At 40.4% G+C, this 27,791-nt stretch overlaps 1 protein-coding gene across 2 annotated transcripts in view; it reads left to right on the forward strand.

Moving 5' to 3' along the window:
• Nucleotides 1-27,791, forward strand: part of ALOX5 (arachidonate 5-lipoxygenase) — an 86,291-nt gene that overhangs the window by 52,095 nt on the left and 6,405 nt on the right. For both annotated transcript variants that reach the window (XM_061585545.1, XM_061585555.1), the window contains 7 exons: nt 636-782; nt 857-1,060; nt 11,193-11,279; nt 14,223-14,401; nt 17,104-17,225; nt 19,090-19,190; nt 25,906-26,076. In XM_061585545.1, coding sequence (XP_061441529.1) covers nt 636-782; nt 857-1,060; nt 11,193-11,279; nt 14,223-14,401; nt 17,104-17,225; nt 19,090-19,190; nt 25,906-26,076 — 1,011 coding nt within the window. The remainder of the gene's footprint in view (nt 1-635; nt 783-856; nt 1,061-11,192; nt 11,280-14,222; nt 14,402-17,103; nt 17,226-19,089; nt 19,191-25,905; nt 26,077-27,791) is intronic.

A 27,791-nucleotide genomic window follows, 5' to 3' on the forward strand; every position in this document is an offset into this window, starting at 1 on the left:
ATATTGAAATAATCCAGCAGAATAAAACACCTGGCCTAAGAGATTTTGTATAAATTTTGCACAAATTATTAGCATAATTTGTGTTTTCTGATTTGCTTAATTTTATGTGTCAAATTCTAGATTCATTGACTATAATTCAAACTGTGGGTTTAATTTCAAAGTTTAGCACTAAAGCAAATAATACAAATGTAGTGTCGTAGAAAAAATGTTGGACTTGGGAAACCTGAATTCAAATATTTACTTAGTCATGAAGCTTCCTGAGTGTCCTTGGGCCAATCACTATCTCTAACCCTAAGCTACCTTACAGGATTGTTGTGTGGGTAAAATGTGGATGACCCCATGTATATAGCCCAGAGCTTATTGAAGCAAGGACCAAACATAATTTTTTATATGTACTAATATACTAGTTGGACTGTCAGTCACCCAGTTCCTATAGTTCTTCCTGTTTGTTTATTTAATTATTTATAATATACTTTTCAACTCTAAGTTCTCAAAACGGAGAACATTAAAAACAGAAAAATTACACATGAAAACATTTAAAGAAAAATACAAGAAATTAATAGCATTGTCTACAGGGAAAATAATATTAACCAAACTAAACTGACGTACATGCCATTTTTTCCACTTTCCTACAGCAAGGGAATATTTTCATAGTGGATTATGAACTTCTGGATGGCATTGAAGGCAATAAGACAGACCCCTGCACTATACAGTATATAGCTGCTCCGATCTGTTTATTGTATAAAAATTTAGAGAAGAAGATTGTTCCTATTGCAATTCAGGTAATTATATTTTAACTACTAAAATAATATTTCATTATTGAAAGAATTGTTAACTATTTTGTTACACTTTCCAGATAAACCAAGTCCCTAAGACAGACAATCCTATTTTCCTGCCGTCAGATGCTAAGAATGACTGGTTATTGGCTAAAATCTGGGTGCGTTCTTCTGATTTCCACGTGCATCAGACTGTTACTCATCTCCTTAGGACTCATTTAATTTCTGAAGTGTTTGGAGTGGCCATGTTCCGGCAACTGCCTGCTGTCCATCCCCTCTTTAAGGTGGGTCCTTTGGATGCTAGGATAATGTGAGTATCAGAGGATATTATTTTGCTTTTTGCAAGATCTGTTGGGGTCCAGTTGGAATTGTAGAAATATGCAGTTTTCTGGTAATTGCATTGTTAATAAAAATAACATTTGGCATTATACAGGCAAGAGAGTACCTCTGTACTTTAGACAAGTGAGTCAAACAGCATTCTATCATTATCAGACTGGAACATACTTTTAAAAAATAAAATAAAATAAAGACCATTTGTCCGAGCTCTATGAGATGTGGCAGGAAGAAACTACCTGATGTGGACTGTAAGGCAGCTCAATTTTAGAATATTCCAATAAGAAAAAACTGAGACACAAGTTTAACATTCTTCTTATGTGCAGTTTTCATCTGTCTGTAACGTCTGTGTGTGTGTGTGTACACCAAATATATGTTCATTTTCTCCTTATTTTCAAACTCTTGCAGTAATCATGATGCACAGAAAATGAGACTATATCATGTGAGGATGAGAATAATAACTTTTGTCCTTTGAATTTATTGAACCTTTGAATTTATTGATCATCATAATAATATGTCTTGCAAATTGTGTGTTGTCAGCCATTTTCTAAGAATAGCTAGAATAGTTTCCTTTATACCTACAGAGCTATCTATTTTAGGATTATAACCCCCATTTCTTACCTCATGAAATTACTCTCAATCATTCACTGGCGATCACTCGTGGCCGAATAGGATTGTCTTCCAAGATAAGGACTTTAACAGTGGGTCCGTAAGTGACTGTGGACGCAAATTCTGGATCCACACAGCCTCCCACAGTGAGGACATAGGCTTCCAAATGGAAGACAGTCGCAATGAGGATTTGTTTGACATGCCTTCCGCTTAGCTCGTGTGTCCCGTTCGCCCTGTATTCGTGCTTCTTTAAAGTCCACAGCACCTTTGATAATAGCCGACCTCCATTTGGGACGTTCATGGGCCAAGACTTCCCAGTTGTTGATGTTCATGTTACATTCTTTTTAGATTAGCTTTAAGAACGTATTTAAACCTCTTTTGCTGTCCACCGATAAAGTAGCTGCTTTGGAAGACGGTGATCAGGCATTTGAACAACATGGCCAGTCCAGCGAAGTTGATGTTGGAGGATCATTGTTTCAACACTGGTGGTCTTCGCTCCTTCCGAAACACTAACATTAGTCCATCTGTCTTCCCAAGTAATTTGCAGAATTTTCCAGAGGCAGCGTTGGTGGAATCTTTCAAGAAGTTGGGAGTGACGTTTATAAATGGTTCATGTTTCACAGGCATACAGTAAGGTCGGTAGTACAATGGCTTTGTAAATAAGCATTTTGGTCTCCCTGTGGATATCCCGATCCTCGAACACTCTACGCTTCATTTGGGAGAATGCAGCACTCACAGAGCTCAGACGATCTTGGATTTCAGCATCAATGTCAGCTTTTACAGAGAGATGTCTGCCGAGATAGGGGAAGTGATCAACGTTCTCCAATGTCACACCATTAAGCTGGATTGATGGTGCTACAGAGGAACTAGTTCGCACCTCTTGATGAAGCAGTGTGGTTTTTTTAATATTAAGTGAGAGCCCAAGCTTTCCATATGCTTCTGCGAAGACATTTAGGATAGTTTGAAGATCATTCTCTGAATGTGCAGAGACTACATCTCAATATAAGGTATTTAACAGCTCAATCCTGTCCTCAGTTACTGGAACACCAATAGTAGGCTACTATCAGTGTAAATTGTAATACCAGCAAGACTCGAGAGTTCCAGGAGACAAACTGGGTGAAGTTGAGAAGAGGAGTGGAAGTTAGTTAGAACCCTAGGCTTGCTCAGGGGTCACTTCCTCTGCCTGTGCCATAATGTAAATAATGTATTAAACCCTAAAGTTGATAAATCACAAAACAGGATGAATTCTCTAAGGAAAAAAATCGAGCTGGTAAATTTTCTAGCTATTGTGCAGTCAAACATGAAGTCTCTTATGTTAACTGATCCTTGGAGATACTATAATAGAAAATGAGATTATACTTTTTATTCTATATCTCAAGCATCATATTCAAGAACAGACATGATCTGGTTGACCCTCAACCTATTACAAAGGATACATTGTTTACAACAGAACAAGTGTTCATAGAGCACTGGAAATATACTGAGAAAGAAAAAAGTGCTGGGCAGATGTTAAATGTATTCCATTTAATGAAACCTGAAGCAGTAAACAGATGCCAGGAAGAACCGAGGAACTTCTTCCTTATTTATGAATCTGGTAAACTCTCTGCTGCAACAGTATGGGATGCAAGCAATGTATTTATTAGAGATCAATTGATAGCTTTCAGGTCCATTATAAAAAAAACAAACGTGAAAGAGAAAGGAAAAAAATATTAACAGAAATTGGTAAATTGAAAACAGAACTCAAGAAGGCAGTTTCTGCTGCTATTGTAAATAAGCGTAATGCATGCAAAAAAGAACTATATCTACTATATATTGTCTCTCAAAAGATCAGTGACACACAAAAACATTAGAATGTGAAAATATGGTCAGGAAACTACATATCAATCAAAAAAGACACCTATAAACAGAGTAACTGCTCTGGTGACTTCCACATTAGACTATTGCAATATGTTATATATGGGCCTGTCTTTGAAGATCCAAAAATACAGCTGCAAGTGACTGGGAGTTACGATCACACTATACTTGTGTTTCTCCAACTTCAGAGGCTTCCATTTCATTTCTGAGCTCACTCAATTCAAAGTGCTGGCTTTGACCTTTAAAGCCATTCACTGCTTGTGGCCAGATACATGAAGGACTGCTTGTCTCCACTTATGCATTTAGTCAGTTTTTCAAAGGACACTCTTCTTTGGGTGCCCATGCCACCTGAGGTACAGTGGGCTGCTACAAGGGAAATGGTCTACTCATTGGTGACACCCTGACTATGGTTTGGTTTTTCCCAAGGAGGCACACCTAATGCTCACATTGATGTCATTTCAGTGGCTGCCAAAAAACTTTTTTATTTTCTCATACATATTTCCCTCTGCTAATTGTTCTTATGGTAACTGTAGATTGGTTTTATTTTTGCTGACTGCCGTTATACTACACACTGTGTGGTCTTTTAAAGCCTTTGTTTTATTGCAGTTTCAATTTCTCCTAAGCCACTATTGTTGAAGGGGGTATAGATCCCTCAAATAAATAAATGTCTAGTCTGTAGAAGCACAGAGCAGTTGCAAAGCTGTTTGTGGAATGGTGATAAAGGAGAGAGAGCAGAAACCAGCAAGAGGCTCTGAAACTCCTGTGAGAGCAACTCCTGTGAGAGCAGGTCAAAGATCCCAAAATAGCCCAAATAAGACTAATGTATGTACATCTCTAATGCCTATCTTGCATGTGGAAGACACTTCCATTGTGGTACAAGGGCCAGAGTACTGACCTTGGATGTGGGAAACCCAGATTCAAATCAGCCTTCAAACCAATTTACACTTCTCAATGGCAGGCATGCTTCCAGTGAGGAATGTGTGAAGCTGACTGTGTCTGCACAAGTGGCAATCAAGCCACTTCCTGAACAGTAGTGCCTGTGGTGTAATGTCTTTTTAAGATATTTGAATTGCTTGCTAAGCACAGGTGAGAAGTATTCAATCAGCCAAGTGCTTTGTCTAGCATTCCTTATTTAAATGTATGCGTTGAGCTTTTCATTAAACCTGTTTCCCGTATACAAGATTGGAGTGTCTCTTTATGGAATTTGTCAGATTGGGCTTTGATAGCCAGCTATCACATGGTGTCAGAAGTTGATTTGGATTTCTTTTCCCTCTCTCTTTTTTTTTTAGTGACGGATTGTTGGTGTATTTTTGCACACAATTATCAGCTTAAGTAGCTGTAAACATGGACTCATTTCAGCCTCCACCTCCACTTGCTTTGCAAGGCAATTTGGCTGAGCACTGGAAACGCTGGGAGCAAGCTTTTCAGCTATATCTTACTGCTGCTGGAGTTGATAATTGTTCTAAGAAATGGCAACTAGCTATATTGTTGCACTGTGTGGGAGAAGTACTGGCAGTTTATAATACTTTTACTTTCTCTGAAAAGGGGCCAAAAGATGTAGCTGAAGTTCTTGAACAATTTAGGATATATTGTACTCCTTGTAAGAATGTGGTATTTGAATGATATTCTTTCTGGAATCATTCACAGACACATGGAGAAACCATTGAACAGTTTGTTACTGAACTTAAACTAAAAGCCAGTAACTGTGAATTTGGTTCAGCATTTAATGATATGGTAAGGGATAAGATCGTGTTTAGTGAAGGAGGAGAAATTGAAAGAAAGATTGCTGAGGGACCCTAATCTTACTCTGGAGAAAGCAACTGAAATATGTCGTCTAGAAGAAAAAATGAGCTCAACTACAGACTATGTCAACTTCCTCAATTAATGGCAAGGAGTTGCATGTAGTACATGTAACTGATAAGGATTGCGAGGAGATTCCAGTACAGGCCCTTGGACCTGAGAGGGCACAATCTAAATGCAGATATGAACAATATTAGAAATAATAAGTGCTCTTGTTGTGGTACAGTGCATTAGCCTCAAAATTGTCCAGCATTTGGAAAGATTTGTCATAAATGTGGCATAAAAAATCATTATGCCAGAGTATGTAAAGTAAAACCATCAAGTTTCAACAAAGAACAGGGACATCAAACCCATGAGCTTGATTTAAACAGTTTGTTTATAGGAGAATTAGCTCATCAGACTACTGGCATAGCTGCAAGCCAAGTGGGTGGATGGTATGTTGACATAATTCTGCGAAGACTTTCAGTAAAATTCAAACTGGATACAGGAGCTGAGGTGAATGTTTTGCCACTGCACATATTTCGTGAGTTCCCAGGCAAGAAAGTGCTAACTAAAAGTGACGTAAGGCTTGTGACATGGTGGAGCGCATATAAAGCCTTTAGGAACTATTGTCCTTGATTGTCATACCCCAAGAGGAGCAGCTAGATTACTGTTTTATGTAATAGATAGCTCTTCTCTTCCATTATTGGGCAGGGCTGCCTGTGAGACTCTGAATTTGGTTCGTCGGGTTGATAGTGTGCACACAGTTGAACTTTTAACACAAGAGCGGTTACTTGCCATATATTCTGATGTTTTTGGAGGTCTTGGTGAATTTGAGGGTGCTCACCAGATCCATATTGATCCAGCAGTGGCTCCTGTTATTCATGGATGTCGGAAGGTGCCGTTTGCAATATTGGACAGGTTAAAGGAGACTTTGGGACAGATGGAGACTGCTGGAGTAATATCTAGAGTTATGGGTCCTACAGAGTGCGTCAGTAGTTTGGTTATTACAGAAAAGAAGAATGGGAAGTTGCGTATATGTCTTGACCCTCATGATTTGAATAAAGCAGTTCGTAGACAGCATTATACCATTCCTACAACAGAGGATGTTTTGAGCCATTTAGCTGGAATGAATTTTTTTACCATCTTAGATGAGAAAGATGGATATTGGCAGGTGAAATTGGATGAACCTTCATCACACTTATGTACATTTAATACACCATGGGGAAGGTATTGTTTCCATCGTTTGCCATTTGGACTTAAATCTTCTAGTGAGGTGTTCCAACAGAAAAATCAGGAAACCTTCGACCATATAAGAGGAGTGTACATGATAGCTGATGATATGATCATTGCAGCAGAGGCATCGGAACAGCATGATCAGATTCTTAATCAAGTTATGGAGACAGCGTGTGCTAAGAATATCAAGTTTAATAAGGATAAGATTCAGTTTAAGGTTGACTCAGTGAAATATATGGGTCAAATAGTGACTGCTCAGGGAGTTTGACCAGATGATGACAAAGTCAAGGCTATCCAAGATATGATACATCCGCAAGATAGACAAGGTGTGCTCAGATTTTTGGGATCTGTGCAATATCTGTCAAAATATATTCCACGGGAGGCAGAATTGACAGCACCCTTGTGAAACTTGTTAAGAAAGAATATATTGTTTCAATGGATGCCAGAACATCAGAAAGCTTTTGAACTGATTAAACAGGAACGGTGTCAGGCACCTGTACTCCAATACTTTGATATTACCAAACCAGTTACTGTACAAGCTGATGTGTCAAAAGATGGTCTTCGAGCATGTTTGTTTCAGGAAAATAGACCAGTGTCTTATGCTTCGAGATCACTTAGCTCATCAGAGCAAAATTATGCTCAGATAAATAATTGCTTGCAGGTTTGTATGCAATGAGAAAATTCCATCAGTATGTGTTTGGTAAAGTTGTTTTAGTTCAGAACGATCATAAACCCTTAGAAGCAATTTTTAAAAAGCCAATTGGTAGTGCTCCTGCTCGTTTGCAGCGTATGCTTTTACAGCTTCAGAGGTATCAACTTAATGTAGTGTACACCCCAGGTAAGCTCATGCATCTTGCTGATACATTGTCTCGAGCTAGTGTGGATCTTCTTGTAAGTGATGAGGATTTCATGGTTGGTGAGAGAGTGGTTCATGGATTGGGTATGCTGGCCATGCATCCAAGGGGGGCGGCTACTATACAGGAAGCCACAAAACAAGATCCTCAACTTCAAGTAGTGGCAGCCCTCATAAAGAATGGATGGCCACAGTATCTGAGAGATTTTACTCCTGTTGCAAAGCCTTTTTGGCCTATAAAAGACTCTTTACATTGTCAAGATGATATTGTTTATTTGGGGGACAGGGTAGTTATTCTTGTGTCTCAAAGACAAGGTGTCCTCTCGCAACTTCATGATTCCCATCAAGGTATTCAGAGAACTAAAGCTAGGGCAAGAGGATTGATGTACTGGCCCGGTATGTCTAATGATATTGAGAAGGTGGTTGGAAATTGTTCTGTTTGTGTTCGGTATGCTCCATGTAATCAAAAGGAGCCACTCAAAGCACATGAGATTCCTGAATTACCATGGCAGAAGTTGGGTGTGGACATTTTTGAATATGGTTCTTCTCCTTCTTGTGATTTATTATTTTTCAAAGTATCCAGAAGTATTGAGCTTGCTTGACAAGACAGCAAGAAATGTGATTGTTAAGCTTAAAACTGTTTGCTCATCATGGAATTCCAAGGATAGTTGTGAGTGATAATATGCCATTTGCTAGTAAAGAGTTTCAACAGTTTGCTTATGACTGGGGGTTTGAACAATGTTTTAGCAGCCCAGGGTATCCGCAATCCAATGGAATGGTTGAAAGAGCAATCCAGTCTATTAAACAGCTTATTAAAAAGGCAGAGGATGCTCAGGTGGACCCACATTTGGCATTGTTGGAATATCGCAATACACCAGTCACTGGAATGTTATATTCACCTGCTCAATGTTGATGGGCAGGATGCTTAGGAGTAAACTTCCAGTAACAACTAATTTATTATATCCAAGATACCCATTGGTGTATGCAGGGGTCTTCAGAAAATGCAGGATAGACAAAAACACTTTTATGATCATACAGCAAAGCATCTTAAGGCCCTAGAAGCAGGAGATTCAGTATCGATAGAGTCTAACGAAGGTTGGCTCCCTGCTACTGTTACAGAGAAATGTGAGCAGCCTCGTTCGTATCAAGTAATGACACCAGACGGTCTTAGGTATCGGCGCAATAGACGCCATTTAAAGCTTCAACAGCAGACATCTGAAAAGTGTGATGATATGTGTTCAGGGCAGGATGAATTTCTTGCCATGGAACAGAATACTCAACTGAACAATCCTTTTGACAATGCCACTCCTTCTGTAAGTGACGCCAAAGACGCTAATGAGGACAACATCGTACCTCAGGAGACGTGTGCTTCCCAAGTTCAATAAAGGCTTCCTATACATGTAACACCTGTCATTTTACCAGCAAGATTTAGGGACTATGTCCCTTGAGAAAGGATGGTGGTAAAGACCATCCTCAGCGGCGGGCTAAGTACTGGTGACCTCTGGCCCCATTATAATGATCTTCTTGATTCTTTTGTTTTTGTGTTTTGATATGTTAAATATCATTTTATTGTTTTTATGTGTTTTGTTATGAAAAGGAGATGTGGTGTAATGGTTTTTTAAGATATTTGAATTGCTTGCTAAGCACAGGTGAGAAGTATTCAATCAGCCAAGTGCTTTGTCTAGCATTCCTTATTTAAATGTATGCTTTGAGCTTTTCATTAAACCTGTTTCCTGTATGCAAGACTGGAGTGTATCTTTATGGAGTTTGTCAGATTGGGCTTTGATAGCCAGCTATCACAGTGCCCTTGAAGTTAATGAGATATTTCTGGAGAAAGTGGTTTTGACAGAGGGCTGCATGGCAGTCACTCTATAAAAGAAAGACTGAAGAGCAGAGATCTTATTTCCAAACACTTTCTTTTCCTGTTGTCCCCTTATAAAGAAAACAAAAAGGATAGATATTAATGTGAAAGGGTAAACATTTTATAAGAATTCATTCAGAAGCTAGACATACACAGGAGGTGGGTGCAGAAGCATGTACTAATGTGGTCCATGGCACTAAAGTTTAATATTACTATCCAAATTTTCCCCATCAGAGAAGGGGGTTTATGTCGGAGATAATGTGATACAGCAGCATAAGCCCTCCTCAGATTTCAAACAGGTCAACTTGTCAAAGCTTTTTAGGGGAGCCAATTACATTAATTTTCCACAGCAGAAAAATACATATTTCATTTCCATCTCCCACTAGAAATGGGGCCCAGGGATTCTGTTTCTAGAGGCTCTTATCACTAAGTAACATTCATACCCCCAAAGGAACCTTTGGCAGTCACTGGTGTGGCATAGTGGTTAGAGTGTTGGACTACGACCTGGGAAACCAGGGTTTGAATCCCCACACTGCCATGAAGCTCACTGGGTGACCTTGGGCCAGTCACTGCCTCTCAGCCTCAGAGGAAGGCAATGGTAAACCCCCTCTGAACACCGCTTACCATGAAAACCCTATTCATAGGGTCGCCATAAGTCGGAATCGACTTGAAGGCAGTCCATTTCCATGCGCCGTCTGACACTGCCATGGCACTCTTCAATGGTCCTGTGCGCTAAGCACTCAGAACAATGAAGCTTTAGAAGACTACCACATTGTCAATAAATCTCAATTACACTAATTGCCAAGAGTTCAATGAGTGCATCTTGACAAAGTGGAAAAGGATGAATTAAAGAAAGAAAAGAAAAGCACATGCCTACTCGGGCTATAGAAGAGGAAGCAATAAAAAAGAAAAAGAACCTATAGTTTGTAATGTGGACATTGGTATGTGTATACACGCATGCGCGTGCACGCACGCACACACACACACGATTTAACAAGATTGTACAAGCCTGTACAATTTACAGGGATCTTATTTTACTTTTGTTTTTCTTTGTTGCTGTCGCCAAACTACAGATGCAGAGAGAGACACATTTATGTGGCATTGTCTTCCTGGCTACTATTTAAACCCCAAACCCATGAATGCTTGCTCATCACCATCTAGGAACTTCTTTCCTTGCAAAGGAGGAAGTTGAGGTAGTATGGAAAACAAGGCTGAGACGCAAGGCAGAAGAGGCAATGTGTGGAGGGCAGTATAGTAATGGCTGTACTGGCATTTTATGGCAATTTTAATTGTCTTTGAGATGCTTTAATTGGAAGGGTATTAGATAAATACAATACATAAATTCATAAATAGTGTCTTCAATTCAAGTGGCAAATTGGCTGTGGTGATTTTTTAATGAAGCTGGAAGGATATGTTGCATCAGCTTCCTTATAATTCGATAAGAAACAAGCTCTGAGGTGTCCTTGGACAACAACACCATATATAGCTGGTCTGAGCTATGTGCATCTCTAAGCATTCTCTAAACTGCCCAGATTGGCAAACTGAAGTTGTCTTATGCTTTGATGGGAGAGCCCTATTTAACCTGCGATTCTAGTGGGTCCAAAATGTTTGAATATTAGCTGTATGCTGAAAGTCTTTTGACAGTATAAAATGTTTCTTATACTACAGACTTGATATCTAGCAGCATATGTCAGCTTGATTTGCTAAAGAATATGCTTTGATGTTGTCTTCATTATCTATACAGATAGATTAGTTAAAGGAAAGGACCCACCCGACTGAGGTTCTGTAGTTCATTGTTTGAAAGTAATTTGCTTTTTGGGAACCAATCATATTACACTGCTAGCACTGAAGAAATATTTCATTCTTAGCTGCTTTCTCTTCTGGTTTACAGCTACTGGTGCCCCATGTACGGTTTACAATAGCCATCAACACCAAGGCCCGGGAACAGCTTATCTGTGAATATGGCCTTTTTGACAAGGTGAGTCAGTCTTGCTTTTCTAAGTCTGGCGAATACCAGAAAAGCATAGCCCCTGCCACGAGGAATGGTCTTCTGCATAGTTCTCCCATATACTTCTCTCCATAACTTACCCCAAATATAGAGTTTTAAAATTTATTCATTTAAAGTATTATAGGCCACTATTCACCCACAGTTTATAGCAGTATTTAATTTTAAAAAAAATAACACAGTACGAGTTTTAAAGCACCAACACCAACAAAAGCCAGCAAAAGGCTTAAAAACAAAACAGCAGGCAAAATAGTAAGAATGGCCTCCTCTGTGCAGTCCTTCCGCCGACAGCTAAAGACTTTTTTCTTCCGGCAGGCCTTTGGAACTGAAGGTTTTAAGGGTAGTGACTGAAGAGGATGCTGTATGTTATTGTTTTGCCTGTATGCTCCTAAACTGGGTTGCAGTATTTTAAGAGTAATTGGTTTTAACATCTTAATAGTTTAATCCTGTTTTAATGCTGATTTTATATGTTTGTATGTTCTTAATGATGTGTACTTGTTTTTATCTGGAAGCCGCCTTGAGGTCCAGTTTGGAAAAAGGGCGGGGTAGAAATAAAGATAATAATAATAATTCCCAAAGGCCACCTGAAATGGAAAGGTTTTCACTTCTTGATCAGCAGGGAGGGGCATTTCAAACCTTCCTCAAAAGGAAAATCCGTAATACAGGGCTGCTACAGAACAGGCCCTGCTGCTGCTGCTGCCTCTACATGTGATGGAATTCTGGAGCATCCTGTTCACACAGTGGACAAACAGATACCTATGAAAAGCTCACAAGCAGGACCTGAGTGCAAGAGCACCCTCCCCTCCTACACTTTTCAGCAATTGGAACTCCAACTATGGAGGCAGAGCATAGCCATCATGAACAGTAGCCATTGATAGCCCTGTCCTCCATGAATTTGTCTAATCTTCTTTTAAAGCCATTCAAGTTGGTGGCCATCACTGCCTCTTGTGAGAGCAAATTCCATAGTTTGCTGTGTGAAGAAGTACTTTCTTTTGTCTGTCCTGAATCTTCCAACATTCAGTTTCATTGGATGTCCACGAGTTGTAGTGTGATGAGAGGGGGAGAAAAACTTTTCTCTACGCACTTTCTCCGTGCCATGCATAATTTTACACACTTCTGTCATGTCACTTCTTATATTACTTGTCTTTTCTGTAAACTAAAAAGTCCCAAATGTAGGGTGGTGGTTGCCCATGGTACCCTCCTGGACTGGCTCTGTGGAATGGAAATTGGGGCACTGTGTTACAGTGGTTTCACTCCTACCTACAGGTCCAAGTTTAGACAGCAGTATTGGGAGAGTGCTTTTCAGCCCCCTGGCAGTTCCGCTAAGGGGTGCCACAGGGCATTATTTTATACCAAATGCTATTTAATATCTATATGAAGCTGCTGGGAGAGGTCATTAAGAGTTTTGGGGCAAGGTGCCATCAGTATGTTGATGACACATGTTTCTATTTTTCCATAATATTGGAGTTGGGAGAGGCCATGCAGGCCCTGGACCAGCATCAGGACACAGCGATGGGGTAGATGGGGGAAAATAAGCTGAGCTTGAATTCTGGCAAGACAGATGCACTGTGGATGAGTGGTTCCCATGTCCAACAAATTGGTCAATTGCTTGTACTCCCCCTGCAGTCTGGGGGTGCTTCTGGATTCTGTTTTATCACTGGAGCCCCTACCAAATATTAATTGGCTCTATCAAATATTAATGTGTGGAATTGAATACTTATACAAGCAACATATTTCAGTTTTTTATGTTTCTTAGGAACATTTTCCAACATAAAAACAATGTCACCTTAGAATAATTGATTTTTAGTTTCAGTGTTTCCAAATAAAATGTACAGTACAAAATTACATTGTACCATTGGTAATTCAGTAATATGAGGCCGGCAACCAAGAGGTCTTCTGTATCTTTAAAAGTTGTGCCAGGGGGAAGGGAGAATTCCTTGCAAGAACACCTGCACTTGGCTGACTTTCTCTTCTCCTAAGATACAAGATCAATCTCAGGCCCTGAGCCTGGCAACCCATAACTAAAAGGCTTGTAAGTTCCCTGAATAGCAATTCTGGACAGCACTCAGCTGACACAATATTGGTAGAAAAGTGTTCCACAAAGAAAAAACAGAACTGAAGATAGGTGCACTATACTACAAAGCTTGCAGGGCAGACTAAAATAATCAAGAAAACCAAACCCAATGCTCCAAAGAGAAGCAAAATCTGACAGAAAATCCCCTCCACAAGCACAATGTCTTTTACATCAAGCAAAATCTATTCAGTAAGTCTCCCCAAAGTTACAACACTTATTTTTTTAATCCAACATTGATATACCATTACAAATATCAATTTTCTGTAAAAATGTGCTGTGATTAAGTTAGGATGCCTGTCTTATCTTTTGTGCCCTGTAAGCAGTAAACATATCCTAGAGTCTCTCATATTATGCTCAATACCCACATAGCTTGCAGGTTTCTTATTCTGTACAGGGGAGACTAAAGACCATTTGTTCACAATGACTGTGCAAATGAAGGTACATGTCCTTATTTCTTGCTTGGCATGACAAGGTTCTGTGCATTCTTTGGAGCGCTTGGAGATGGTGAGTGACCAAGCATTGAACACAGGGAACAATCCTGCCTCCAATATTGCACATGAAGGGCAGGCACAGGAGGTTTACAATGGCAGTAATCCTACTCCACTGAGCAGCACCCATGTGGAGCCGCCCTGCTGTGCCATGGCTGTTTGATGCAGGCATCAAACCTTCAGTTGTTTAAGGCTTTGCCACTCCAATGGCTCAGGCGCCCATCTCTACATCCTCCTGTGCAGGCTACTCATATTAGGGATGTAAGATCCTCTCCACAGTTAAGAGCATTCATCTTCAAGGCCATGGAACTGCCCTTGCTTAATGCCCTCTACTGCTTATTTTGGGTGCCAAAGGCAAATGCCACTGGAGGAGGTGGGCATGTGCAGATGGTCCAGCGAGCAATGAAGGACCTCACCTACAGCTCCCTCTGCTTCCCTGAAGAAATCAAGACAAGAAGCATGGAAAGCAGTGAGGATATCCCATACTACTATTATCGAGACGATGGCGTCAAAGTGTGGAAGGCAATTAAGAGGTATGAGGCTGTCTAAAATTTATTATGTTATACTGAGAACCTGGAAATCAAGAGCAAAGCTGACTGAGGTCCTGAAATATGAGTCTACCTAATGCAAGTTCCTTTTAACATATCCCACACTAGGCATATATTGAAGGAGCTGCCATTCACTCTTCACATAGCCAATTCATTTTGTATTGTTTTGCTCTATGACAGACTGCTCACATCATGAAGGGAATACCTTTATTGGGGAGGACTATTATTAGCGATGGTCCTCTTAGCTACAGTTTTAGAAGGGTCTAGGGCACGTGGTTTGCCCCCTACCTCTACACAAGTTTCCCCCCCCCCCGGCCTCCTGCTTGGATTTCTCAACCATATCGCTCTGTGATTGTGTGCCTGGCTGAGGAGAACAGTCTGGTCTCCAGCTCAACATTGCTTTGTTTGCTCCAGCTGTTTATTCAGATTCACCCATATTATGTTTCTAGGAATCCCTCTCTTTATCAAGCTCCCTGCTTGCCCCTCTGTCCCCATATACTTGGTTTGTTCATATAATGGCCTAATACAGACTACCAGCTTACCAAATGAGTAAGGGTTTGTACCATGGCTTTGCTTGGTTCTTTGATTCTTTTCCACCCTCCCCTGCCCAGCCATGCATTAGAATGTATGGTCTTTTTTGTCTTTTTAAGTGAGAAACTGTAGTAATATCTCTGATGGTACAGTTATGTGTGTGTTGTGTGATAAGGGAGCTAAAGTAGATGTGTGATTATTAATTAATTATATCCTGCCTTTCAGGATACAAATCCTTCCAAGATGGCTTGCAAGTAACATTAAATTACATATTTAAAAAACCCAATTAATAATATTAACATATTTAAATGTCATCAGGAGCCTTCCCACAGGGCAGTTGATCAGGGCAGGGCAATCTGTGTGGAGGAGGGAAAGTCCAGCTGGAGCAGGCACTAAGGTGATCTTTATGATTGTATATATTATTAATCTTGATTTTTAAAATGTGAATTAGTATTATTAGTATTATTTATTTCATTTATGAATCGTTCCTATGAAGCATCCCAAAGCGATTTATATATCTAAAACAGTTACATATATAAAAATAGTTAAAACAATTGCATATATTAAAATAATTATAAATATAAAAAAGTATATTTATAGAGTTTATAACAGCACATACATAAAAGTAATTCAAATCCAAAACAGATGCCAACTGGGATAAAGATTTTAGAAACATTACGCAATAAAGTTACACAGATCTAAAAGCAGCATAATCTTTTTAAAAAGCCAAAAAACTGGATGAGACCTCTGAGAATGGTATTTTGTCACAGCGTGGAGGCATATGGGTCACTGGTCAAGGGGAGTTTGATTACTGAAAGAAATTGTTTTGTGTGCTGTTTTGTGTTGCTTCTTTGTTGTTGTCCATTGTTGCAACAGACATGCAAAATAACATGCATGAGAATGTAATAATAGGCATTTATTGTGTGGATACTCGGTACATTTGTTTTTGCCCCTGCTTTTAGTTACTTGCTCATTCTAGCTTCTGGGAGAGGCTAGAATAGTTTGTTTAGTAGGTTGCTTATTGTTATTGGTCTCCATGCTGTCCCCTATAGTGAGATTTCCCACACCAGGGCCTTGGGAGGGATATTTGGCATTGACTGGTCTAAGTTCCTGTAGAAGAAGGTCTGTTATGATACTGTTGGCTAGTCTAGGATGTCATCTTGAAGTTAGAGACTGCTACCTAATCACATCACTATGTCTTGAGGAAGACACCTAGTTTGTTCATGAAAGAAATTGCCCTTCTGCCTCATTCAGGTGAGCCTTGGTCTCGTCATGTGTAAGCAAACACACAAGAAGAAGGGGGGGCTGCCATCTGTACATAGTTTAGTGCCCTATGTGAATTTGAGGGTAAAGACTGGAAGCGGAGAGCCTCCTCTACTCATGGAGATTCACACATTTTAAAACTGTGTTTGTGAAATTATATATTGGCCGCATCTTCTCCGTGTCACCCATTCTCATGCATGTTGTTATGCATGTAACATTCTCATGCATGTTGTGTATTACAAAAATGAATAACAAAATCATATGGGTGTGTATTATTGGCAGAAGGGTGGCTAGGAGTGGGGAACCATCTGGGACTCGTCAGACATCACAAAGGAAAACTGCAAAATATAATTCCTACATAAACACCTTTGATAAAAATTATATGTGTGCATCAGTGGTGTAGTCATCCAGTGTCTCAGGGCGTCTTAGACCCCTTACATTTTTGGGAACAGGGTCCCAGCAGGGTCCCTATGTCTCCAGCATCCTATGAGCCAATCAGCATGAAAAAGGAGTGCATTAGCCATTGAGAAGAGTCTTCTAACATGCTGCATTGTCCTTTCCTGCTGATTGGAGCCAATCAGAGTGACAGGAGGTGAGTCAGCCACTGAGAAGACTCTTTTCAGTAGCTAACACTCTCCTCTTTCATGCTTATTGGCTCGTAGGGACATCTGTTGTTGTGAAAAGAAGCATTAACAAGGATTTCATTCCCAACCCAGCAGCAAAAAAAAGAAAAGGGAGGACTGTGGCTGTGACTATCGTGAAGGGACCCTGCACTTCTGAATTTGCCATTACACTACTGGTGTGCGTGCACACTCAAAGTGTTAACATAGCAAATACCAGAGTCATCTGAGAATTTAGATGTTTTTAGTAACTTTCTTTGCTGTTTTTTGCAGCTTTGTGACAGATGTTGTTGACATCTATTATGATAGTGAGGAGAAGGTGTTGGAAGACTTGGAACTCCAGGCTTTTGTGAAGGACATCTATGTCTATGGGCTGAGAGGCAACAAGGCTTCAGGTGAGACATATCGGAGAGCCACATTGTCCTGTGGTATTGTTGGCACAGAGATGCATTTGACAGAACTTTTTCCCTTTCAACCTAAAGTGGATTAAACATGAGTTAGAGATGTAAAATTTCCAGCAAATGAATCTATTCTTTTTCTGGAAAAAATGGAAGTTTAGAAGAAAATCTAAAATATATGTAATCCTTTCTTATCAGTCCTGCAGCTTTTGGATCAGATACAAGGACAGCCCCACATAAAGCATGGTACAGTAGTCAAGTCTTGAGGTTACCATTGCATGGACCATTGTGGTCAGGCTAATGCAGCTCATGAATGGTTACAGCTGGTGTATTAGCCATAGCTAGAAGAAGACACTTCTAGCTACAGAAGTCACTAAGTTGGGCTTCTAGTGATAATGATGGATCAAGGAGTACCAACAGGTTGTGGACCTGCTCCTTCAGAGGGGGTAAACCCCCTCCAGAACAGACAATTGACCTATCTTCCAGACAAAGGAACCGCCCACCCACAAGGCCTCCATCTTTCCAGGATTCGAGTTTATTGACCTTCATCCAGTCCACCACTGCATCTAGGCATCTGTCCAGGGCTTGCACAGCCTTTCGTGACACAGATGTAATGGAGAAATAGAACTGAATATAATTAGCATACTAATGGCACGGCTACAAAGCTCCTAATGGCTGGTCACAGCAGTTTCATGTAGATGTTGAAAAGCACTGGGGACATAATAGTGCTCTGTGGCACCTTAAGAACATAAGAACATAAGAAGAGCCTGCTGGATACAAATACATATTTTTTTATGTTTGTGTATTATTTTGTGTTATTTAAGAAGATATGATCTTAAGTGTGAAGGGGTGGAGAATGAGGAGATACTTTGTGGATAAGATAAGAGAATGGAAGGGAAACTAAAAATAGATCAGTGATAACCATTCACAACAAAATAATGAGCATTGTACAAAGCAGTAAGAATTGGGACGTCACCCAGCTTATATTAAATGCACAGGGACTGAAGGATCCCATAAAAATGATGAGAGTGGCAAATTTTATTAAAGAAGCCCATTCTAACATAATGCCAGGGGGTCCATTTTGGCGCACAAGGCCATTTTCTCCAAACCATGCCCACCTGTCAATCAACTGATTCCCTGATGGGGATGAGGTTCCATCCTCATGGATGCTGCTTCACCAACATATTTCCCATGAGGGAAAAAGGTTACCCACCCTTGGGCTCAATAATGGGTGCTGCTTAATTGTTCCCTAACATATAAATGACACCCCATTTAAAATTCTATGGCTTTTGTTTATAGTATATTGGGTCATGCATACAAGAGCTCTGACTCTTCAGAATAAATGAATTACATGTGTCTGCAAGCACAGCCAGCCAGCAATGGAAAAACAGCCCACATTGAAATGAATGACACAGGTCTCTGGTTTCTGATTCATGGAAGCCACATCATGGCACACACAACTTGCACCTGATTATAGCAGTTTGGAGGAAGAATGGGACCGGTGCAGGTAGTGCTGTTCCCGTAAAGGAAGGCTGTTTTCCCTTGAGATGCTGGCTGCTTTGCACACTTCTGGGCACACAGAAGGCTCTGTGTTGATATGATACCCTGCTTGCCTTTCTGCCACTCCCTGTACTTTTTAATCTCAATTATAGTGTGGTTTAAATCCATTTGTTTATTCTCATTGGCCTTGAGGGCAAAATTAGAAGGAACTAGTATAATTTTGTTGTCTTGCTTTGCTTATGGAAAAAAGAAAAAGAAAAGTTGTTGCATTTCCAGAAAAGAAAAAGAAACCTTTGAAAAATTCCAGACAATTCCTTTGGTTTTTTTTATTATGTATTTAGGTCTTTTTTTCTCCTTTCAGGATTTCCAAAGACAATCAAGACACGACAGAAGCTGTCAGAATATCTTACAGTAGTGATATTCACAACATCTGCACAACATGCAGCTGTAAATTTTGGTCAGGTACAGTTAATTTGGAAATAATTCTATACCTGGATTGTGGACTTTTAAAGTACTTTCACCCATCAGTCCAGATATTATAGGGTTTCAAAAAGGAATGTCAATGATGGGGTAGGGTCATCTGCTAGATGGCTTTTCCCAATCTTTGGGTCCCCAGATGTTACTGGACTGCAATTCCCATCGTTCCTGACCATTGGCCATGCTGGCTGTGGCTGATGAGAGTTGTGGTCCAACAACATATGGGGACCCAAAGGTTCGGAAAGGCTATGCTAGAAGACAACACAGAAAGGGTGGATCAGAGAGAAACAGGATTTTCAAAAGAGAATAAGAATAGGAAAATAAGTTGGCTTTGTGTGTTACAAAGAAGGTGCTCTAGACATACAGAATTGCAGCTTAAAGGCACAGAGGGGCTTTCCCCAAAGTGGTGTCCTCCACATGTTTTGGACTACAGCTCCCACAGCTGTGTTGGCTAGGCTGATGAGAGTTGTAGTCCAAAACATCTATCTGGTGGGCACCAGTTTTGGGAAGGCTCTCAGAGAGGTAGGAAGGGGATAAAAGAAACAAAATGGACCTTCAACAGAACAGAAAAAGTGGATATGATTTTTTAAAAAACAAATGAAAACATAGTCAAGGTCATTGTGACAGTTAAGGCTCCCTCACTAAAGGTGAGATTTAAGACACACACGCACGCACACACATATACACACACCTTCCCCCCACTCATCCACAATCTCATTCACTTAAAGTGCAGTCCTATACGTCTACTCAGAAGTAATCTGCATTCAGTTCAATGGAGTAAGTGTGTATAGAATTATAGTCTGAAAGTAGAACCAAGTTGGGCTGCTGCCAAAACTAACATTCCTCCACCATCTTCCTCTGTTCCATAACTTGTAGTGCATGAAGTGATGTCTAAGGATGGAAGGGTTTTTGGTTCTCTTCATTTCTCATTTTTCCACTCTTAAATTGGGTTCTCCACATTTCTGCAGAAATTTGTGATCTGTAAAAAAATCCTCATGAAAATTCTCCAGCATTTTAGTGAGAATTTCTCCTATTAAACATATATTGTGTGCAGTTTTAACTAATGTAGACATTTTTGCAAGCTATTTGTCCTAATATTCACAAACAAACAAAGAAAACCTTGCGGTTTAAGAATGTAGCTATAGCCAACAGATATTTCTATCAAATTTTAAAAAGCAGGGAAATTGGGCAGCTATAGTGAATGCACCAGGGCAGCAGGAGTCCTGACCGCCTTCTGAGATATTGTACTGCCCTACAAATGTGTAAAAATGCAAACACAATTTGGGTTGGAGTTTCACAGTCCAATCCACTTCCTGTGTAGCTTGGAAGAATTTGGTAATGTGCCTTTTTGCCTATTAGCGAATTTCTCTGCTTTTTAATCCAGGAGGTAATGGGATCCTGTGCAAGTTTGCTGAGAATTGGATTGATATTTGCATGCTTATCAAGTTCAGTCGGATTTACTCCCCTGCAATCATGCTTAGGATAGGTGAAACTGACCACAGGGGATGAGGAGGGGAGGAGGAGGGAGGGCAGATGGGAGTAGTGGTTGGGGAACAAGCAGGAGGGGGAGGGGAGGAGGAGGAGGACAAGTTTTGATCAATTGCATGTTTGAGTTCAGTCAGATTTACTCCCATGCAATCATGCTTAGGATAGGTAAAACTGACCATGGGAGGGAGAGAGAGCTGAAGTGGGCAGGGGAGGAGGAAGAATGGATGAGGAAGAGAGAGGAGAAGGGAAGGAAGGAAAAGGCAGGTCTGATCACTTGCATGCTTCTTGAGTTCAATGAGACTTACTCCTGTGCAGTCATGGTTACGTTAGGTAACACTGCCCATGGGGGAGGAGGGGAGGGGGGGAGAGGAGAGGAGAAGGAAGGAGGAAGGGAGGCAAGAGGAGAGGGGAAGGAGGGGACTGGAAGGGGAGGGGCAAAAGAAGGGGGAGGGGAGGGGCAAAAGAGAGGTGATTGGAGGGAGGAGGAAGGGAGGGCAGGTTTCATCATTTGCCTGCTTATTGAGTTCAGTGGGATTTACTCCTGTTCAATCATGCTTGAGATAGGTAAAACTGACCATGGGGGAGGAGGAGGGGAAGAGCAGAGGGGAGGGTAAGGAGGAGGAGGGGGTTAGAAGGGGAGAGGGAGGGGAATGGAGGGGCAAAGGAAGGGGGAGGGAAGGGGCAAGAAGGAGGTGATAGGTGGGAAGAGGAGGGAAGGGCAGGTTTAATCATTTGCATGCTTTTTGAGTTCAGTGGTATTTACATATGTGCAGTCATGCTTACAATAGGTGAAATTGACCTTGGGAAAGGCAGGAAGGGGAAGAGGTGGACAGGAAGGGGAGGGGGAGGGGAGGAGATGGGTGGGCAGAGGGAAGGCCCCTTTCCTTTCCAAAAGGAAAACATTGTGAACAATATCATTCTTTTTCAGTGTTTCCCCCACCTTTTTATTCTAATAATAATAATAATAAATTTAATTTCTTCGTCGCCTATCTGGCCAATGGCTACTCTAGGCGACTTACAAAATTATTAAAATACAATTAATAAAATACAGTAATACAATAAAAACAATAGATCTACAACAACAATATTAAAACTGGGTAGGAGGCATTACAATTATATCGATTAACCCTCCCCGGATTCTACAGCAGGTACATATAGTCTCTCACCCAAATTTAAACCAAAGCTGTCACTGGTCACATCCAAAACAGACCTTTATTCCACTTTAGACAGTCATGGCCTCCCCTAAAGAATCCTGGGAAGTGTAGTTAGTGAAGGGTGCTGAGAGGTGCTAGGACATGCCCTGTTCCTCTCACAGAGCTTCAGTCAGAGCAGCTGACTGTTAAACCACTCTGGCCACTGGAGCTTTGTCAAGGGAATAGGAGTGTCCTGTTAGCACCCTTCACAAACTACACTTCCCAGGATCCTTTGGGGGAATCCATGACTGTCGAAAGTGAAATAAAGGTCTGGTGTGGGTGTGGCCCCCCGATCAGGCAAGCCCAGCAGCTGTGTGAATAGCTTTTAGAACACTGACAGTTGGTTCTTACTGAGCATGCCCGGGCTTATCATTGACTTCAATGCTAAATTTCTTAAATTAATTAAAAATCGGCCAGGCATTTTTTAACTTTTAAACTGCAGAAGATGGTCAGAGTATGGGGCAAGGTGAGTAATAGGATTGCAGGTACTCTGTGAACATGGCTGATTTCTAATTCATTTCAACAAATTATGAGAACACTGACAGAAAAAAGTCCAAAAGGGGTGTTCCCCCCCTTCTTTTTATACTTTGAACACTTGATTCTCTCTAATTGTTTTGTGTACCACCATGAAAATTGAGGTGGTTGTTAAGCAAGCATTTCTGAATTCAGGACTATAAGTTTTGTAAGGTTTTGTTTTGAAATGAGCTTATGTGAAGCATCAGAATGGCATGGGGAGTATTTTCAATACATTCATTAATTCAATGATCTATTGAACAAGACACACTTAAGCTAAAGAACATTCTGCAGAAAAAGTAACTATGGTTTGTTTGTTCATTCTCTGCCCTCCTTCCAAGGCAGTATGCCTCTGAATACCATTTGCTGGTTATCACAAGTGGGAAGAGCACTGGTGCACTCAGGTTCTGCTTGCAGGCTTTCCACAGGCATATGGTTGGCCACTATGAGAACAGAAGCTGGACTAGACCATTGGTTGGTTGAGGGAGTGAGGATGTGGAAATCTCAGTGATTTTTGGCAGCTGTTGTCAGCCAGTCTCCCCCTCAGTTCCCCCAAGAAAGACTTTGTTTGTAACGACTGTCAGCTTGTCATGACCTGTCAGGAACAGAACATCATTTTGAAAGAGAAGAGTGGCCATTGAATAAGGGCGGGGGTCTTATTCAACACCCACTCTTTTCCTGCATGTTATTTATGTGGCTCGCTATCCAAGTGCAAAGTTACAGCTGCTGTGAGCTCTACCTAAGAGGAGAAAGTGCATTTGTTTCAAAACAGCACTTCACCCCCATGTCTTTACCCCATAAACTATACACATAACCCCAATATTTCTGTTTCTGTGGGTCAGAATGCAAACCTTTTCCAGCCATGCAAGTCTGTCTGGTAAAACCCCAGCCTCTTTCTTAATCCTGCAGTGGTGTGAACATCCACCTGTACAAATCCCCCCACATCCCAATATAGCACATTCATGTGATCTTTTCACAAGAACTTTTCTTGAAAATTTCATAAGACACATTCACCCAGCAGTGGAAACGTCTGTAAAGTAATAGTTCAAAGACGTTCCCGTGAAATGTCCAGTCCAAGCTGCAGCTTGAATTGAAGGGGGGGGGCATGATGGAGTTGGGCAGGGAAATGGATCCTGTTACCTGGCATAGTTTAGCACTGATGTCAGCTTCAACAAAAGTGCAAGCAAGAGGACCTGAGCACTGAGCAGCTTCATTTCCCAGCTGCACTTGCCTAGCATCTCTGGTGCGTGGTGGCCAATTTGGGAGGGATGATTAAATAAACTGCTTAAATACAATGAAGCAAATACTTAAACCATAGTTAAAGAGGTTCATGCATAATACTAAACCATAGTTATAACGACTAAGCTAATAACAAATCATAGTTAAGCCGCTATGCTGAATTCAAATGTATTACTAAGCCATGGTTCTTTAACAGATTTATTTTTAAAACCATAGTTTAACATGACATGCAAACCAGGTCAAAGGCATACAGAGCAGACTGAGGAAGAGAAAAATGATCGGTGGGATTGCAATAGTTTAGAGCAGTGGTTCTCAACCTTTTTTGCTCCATTCCCCCCTTGCACCGTTGTTCAGAATATAATTCCCCCCTTCCCAAGATAGTCTCTCATAGCGTGTTGACGTTTCGCGAGTGATGGTGGTGTTTCTCGTGAGAGAAAAATTTCTTAGTTTATATTATAACAGAATTTCTTGGAGCACTTTCTGGTCTTTAAATAATAATTTAATTTTGCAAATGAAAATAATGCTGCATGTTCAAGAATCGATTTTAATCTGTGACATTCAATAAACTTTATTGAATGTCGCAGATTAAATTAAAAATAAACTACAATTTTACAGATTGTACATAATCTACAGGATATCACACTTTGCTGAATAGTGGTCCCAATTCCGCCCCTGGAACCCTAAAATTCCCCCCCAGGGGGGAATTCCCCCCTTGTTGAGAACCCATGGTTTAGAGATAATTCAACACTGACTGCAGTTTCACCAGAAATTAAAAGGAAGACTTTGGAAATGCTCAGAATTGAGAAGTGGTGAGGACAAGGAAGGCTGGGGGAGGACTGAAGTTTGCATATCTGTGAAATACAGGAAACCACTGTATTTGTACAATTAACATAAAAGTTATGAGAAGATGAGAAAGTAGATTTGAAAGATAAGGATCACTGTTGCCATCTACGAGCATGGTTTCAGCACTTATCACCTATTTATATTTTGGAAACCCTAGTGTCTGATACTCGTTTATAATGTTATATGTGTACAGTTCTATCCTTGTGTTTTTATGGATCTGTTTTCAACATAGCCAGCAAATCAGTACACCATGTGAACTAAACTGTTGTAAAAGGACAAGCTGCTGAGCTGCAATTCTCAATTTATGCTAAGTCTGGTGTTCTCCTGGATGTTGCCCATTTTTTCTTTAGGTATTTTCCCTAAAGATAATCTGCCAATTTGGAAACATGATTTTGAGCTACTCAGGCCAGTGACAACTGATAGCCATATTGGTGGGGCACAGGAAGGTTAATGGCTTCTAGTCCACTGCAAGACAGCAACATTAAGCACACTCACATGAGAATAAGCACGACTGAACACAGTGGGAGTAACCTTTCAGTAAAATGCATAGGATTGTGTTAGTAATCACAGCTGAGTCATACCTCATCAGTAAAATTGCTCATTTTACTCATAGTGCCAATGCATCATTTCTATAAAGCCAGCATATATTACCTCAGAAAAAGAGTTATGTTACCACATACAGCCCAACCCAGTGCATGTTTAATTAGAAGTAAGCCCTGCTGAATGCAGTAGGACATGCTCCAAAGAAAGTGTATTAGATTGCAGTTTGGGGTTCTAGGGGTTTTTTTTGCTCATGCACCATTAAGTTAGCACCCTGAAGTTAAACGGGGAAAGCTCTTCATGGTATGGTTCTGTCAGTGGCTCGAGCTTCTGCATGTATACATCGTGCATAGGACTGCAGACTTCCTCAATTTAGTTCCTCAACTCAGAAGAGCAAAGTGAGTTAAAAAAAAAAAAAGATCAGTAATCCTGCTGCTACTGTGTAATCTAGAAAGATGCCTGAGATGATACATTTGCAAATTGCATGACAATTTATATGACAAATTTGCATGTATGCTGTAGTTTAAAGAGTAAGTAATCCTGCGAGGAAATGGGCCATAAAGAACAGTGCGACATTCCAGATCCTGGACTAAATTTCATTGCTGTTCCTTTATGACTTCTGTAGTTAATTTTACCTTTAAAAAAGAAGTGGAAATATTAGGTTGGACCTTGAGAATTCCAAGAGGTCTTGAGATTTCCTGTCTCCTCCTTCCCACTGCAGCCCCCTGCACCCCTCCAAAAGATGTTCTAGCATGGGACTGCAGCTGCAAGGAGAAACGAGGATCTCTCTGGTGTAAACAGACGTGTCTTCTATTCTCACAAGCACCCTTTATGATTCCTATATATTCCTGTATCTTACTGAGCTTTGTGCTTTTATTTCTCAGTATGACTGGTGTTCCTGGATCCCTAATGCTCCTCCAACTATGCGTTGCCCACCACCTACAGAAAAGGGGAGTGTCACCATTGAGTATATTGTTGAGAGTTTACCAGACAGAGGGCGCTCCTGTTGGCATCTTGGTGCTGTTTGGGCCTTGAGTCAGTTTCAGGAAAATGAAGTGAGTGAGACTTCTAAGATTAATATCTCAATCTTAACATATGAGAATAAAATATATGGTTTGACAATATGTTTGTCTGGAAATCCATGTGTTTCCATAGTGCTTTCAGAACTTTTTGATGAGTTGTCCAAAATTTGGGACCTGTTAACATTCCCAGTAAGCACACCTTCAGATAGCTGTAACAGTAGGAACTGAAAGAGATGCTATGGGATTTCTGTTCCTTGCAGACCAGACTTTTGTCTGTGCTTGGTCCTTGCTATCCACCTAACTGCCATTAGGACGGATGGTTAGATTTTAGACTGGGAAGGTATATTCCTTAGAACTTTGTTTGTTATTTAGAATATTATAAATCACCTTTCAACAGAGAAGTTCTCAAAGCAGTTTACAAAGTAAACCTGTTTGAACAATTAAAACATTTTCCAAAGTTTTGACTAGTTTAATTTATTTATTAATTAAATTTATATCCAGCCCTTCTTCCCAGAAGGAGCCCATAGATTATCCATCAGGCACATGGTATCAATTCCTCATCTTCTGAATTCTCAATAGAGGAAGCTTTTTGGTTAGGGATGTAGTTCATAGTTTGGTGTCAATTTGGTTGTCATTTCAATGAACTGGCAGCTGGTTACGGTTTATTAGTGCTTTGTTATCTTCTGCTTTTCCCGTTTTGTCCTTTTCCATTGCTAAAAAATAATGTTATTATTTTCAGCTTTTCTGTTGATGGCCTGCAATTTTTTAAATAAAAAAGTAAATGAACTAGGTAAATAGCCCATCAAGTAGGCATCTTGCCTCACAGTTATTGTCTGTCCAAGGAGATGAAAGTTCTCCCCCCCTCCCCTGCAATTAGATGAGGCTTGTGAAGTTGATTTTTTTTGCACCTCAGCTATGTGATGTAATTTTAAAAGCTGAAACTTAATCAGAATTTATCTTTAAGCCTTGAGTGCTGCTGTCTGCTAAGTTCTTCACCTTATAGTTAACCTGTTTGAAGTTAACCAATTTATTTTGCTTTCCCCCCACACACACCTCGGTCAGTTTTTCAGTGTGCTGTGGTGGAATGCTTTTTGTCTGCCTGGGGCAACAAACTAGTAAAGAACTGTGAGTTTGTCTACAGAGTCATAGAGATTTAAAAAAAGATGTAAGAGGGAGACAGGTTAAGAATCAAACAATGAATGTTAATGGCTCCCATCAGCACCTCAATGACACAGAAATTAAAGGGAATACACATTTTAGCATTAAATCGAAGATGTCATCGATAACAATGTTGTTATATTTGCTGCTTTTTAAAAAATCTGGTATCAGGAAAAGCCACAGAAGTTTATAGCACACAATACTGCTCTGCAAAGATAGCAAACGTGCAAACTGCAGAGTTGTCCAATGTACCGTTCAGCTTTATCAATTTTTTCACCCATCCCTAGTTGGGTGTGCTGGAGAAACAGCTGTGAAAAGCTGTCTCCTCAGCTCTGTTGTTGCTGTTATTGGCTCACCAAGCTTACACAGGGTTAGGGGAGAATAACCCCCTTGACATGTATAATACAGACTCCTTTTAACCCTTTACATACCATATTCCACACTCTAAAAGTGTGTTACTAAATACTAGGCCCCTATGTTAGTGTTCAGATTGGGCTGGGGCTTCACATCATCAGGCAGAGGTTATTAACTGATATTCATATTCTTCCTGCTAATTCTTTGAGTCCTTTGCCTTCAGTTTCACTGGATGA

The sequence above is a fragment of the Rhineura floridana genome, chromosome 1 (assembly GCF_030035675.1).
Source record: "Rhineura floridana isolate rRhiFlo1 chromosome 1, rRhiFlo1.hap2, whole genome shotgun sequence".
In the NCBI taxonomy this organism is placed as follows: Eukaryota; Metazoa; Chordata; class Lepidosauria; order Squamata; family Rhineuridae; genus Rhineura; species Rhineura floridana.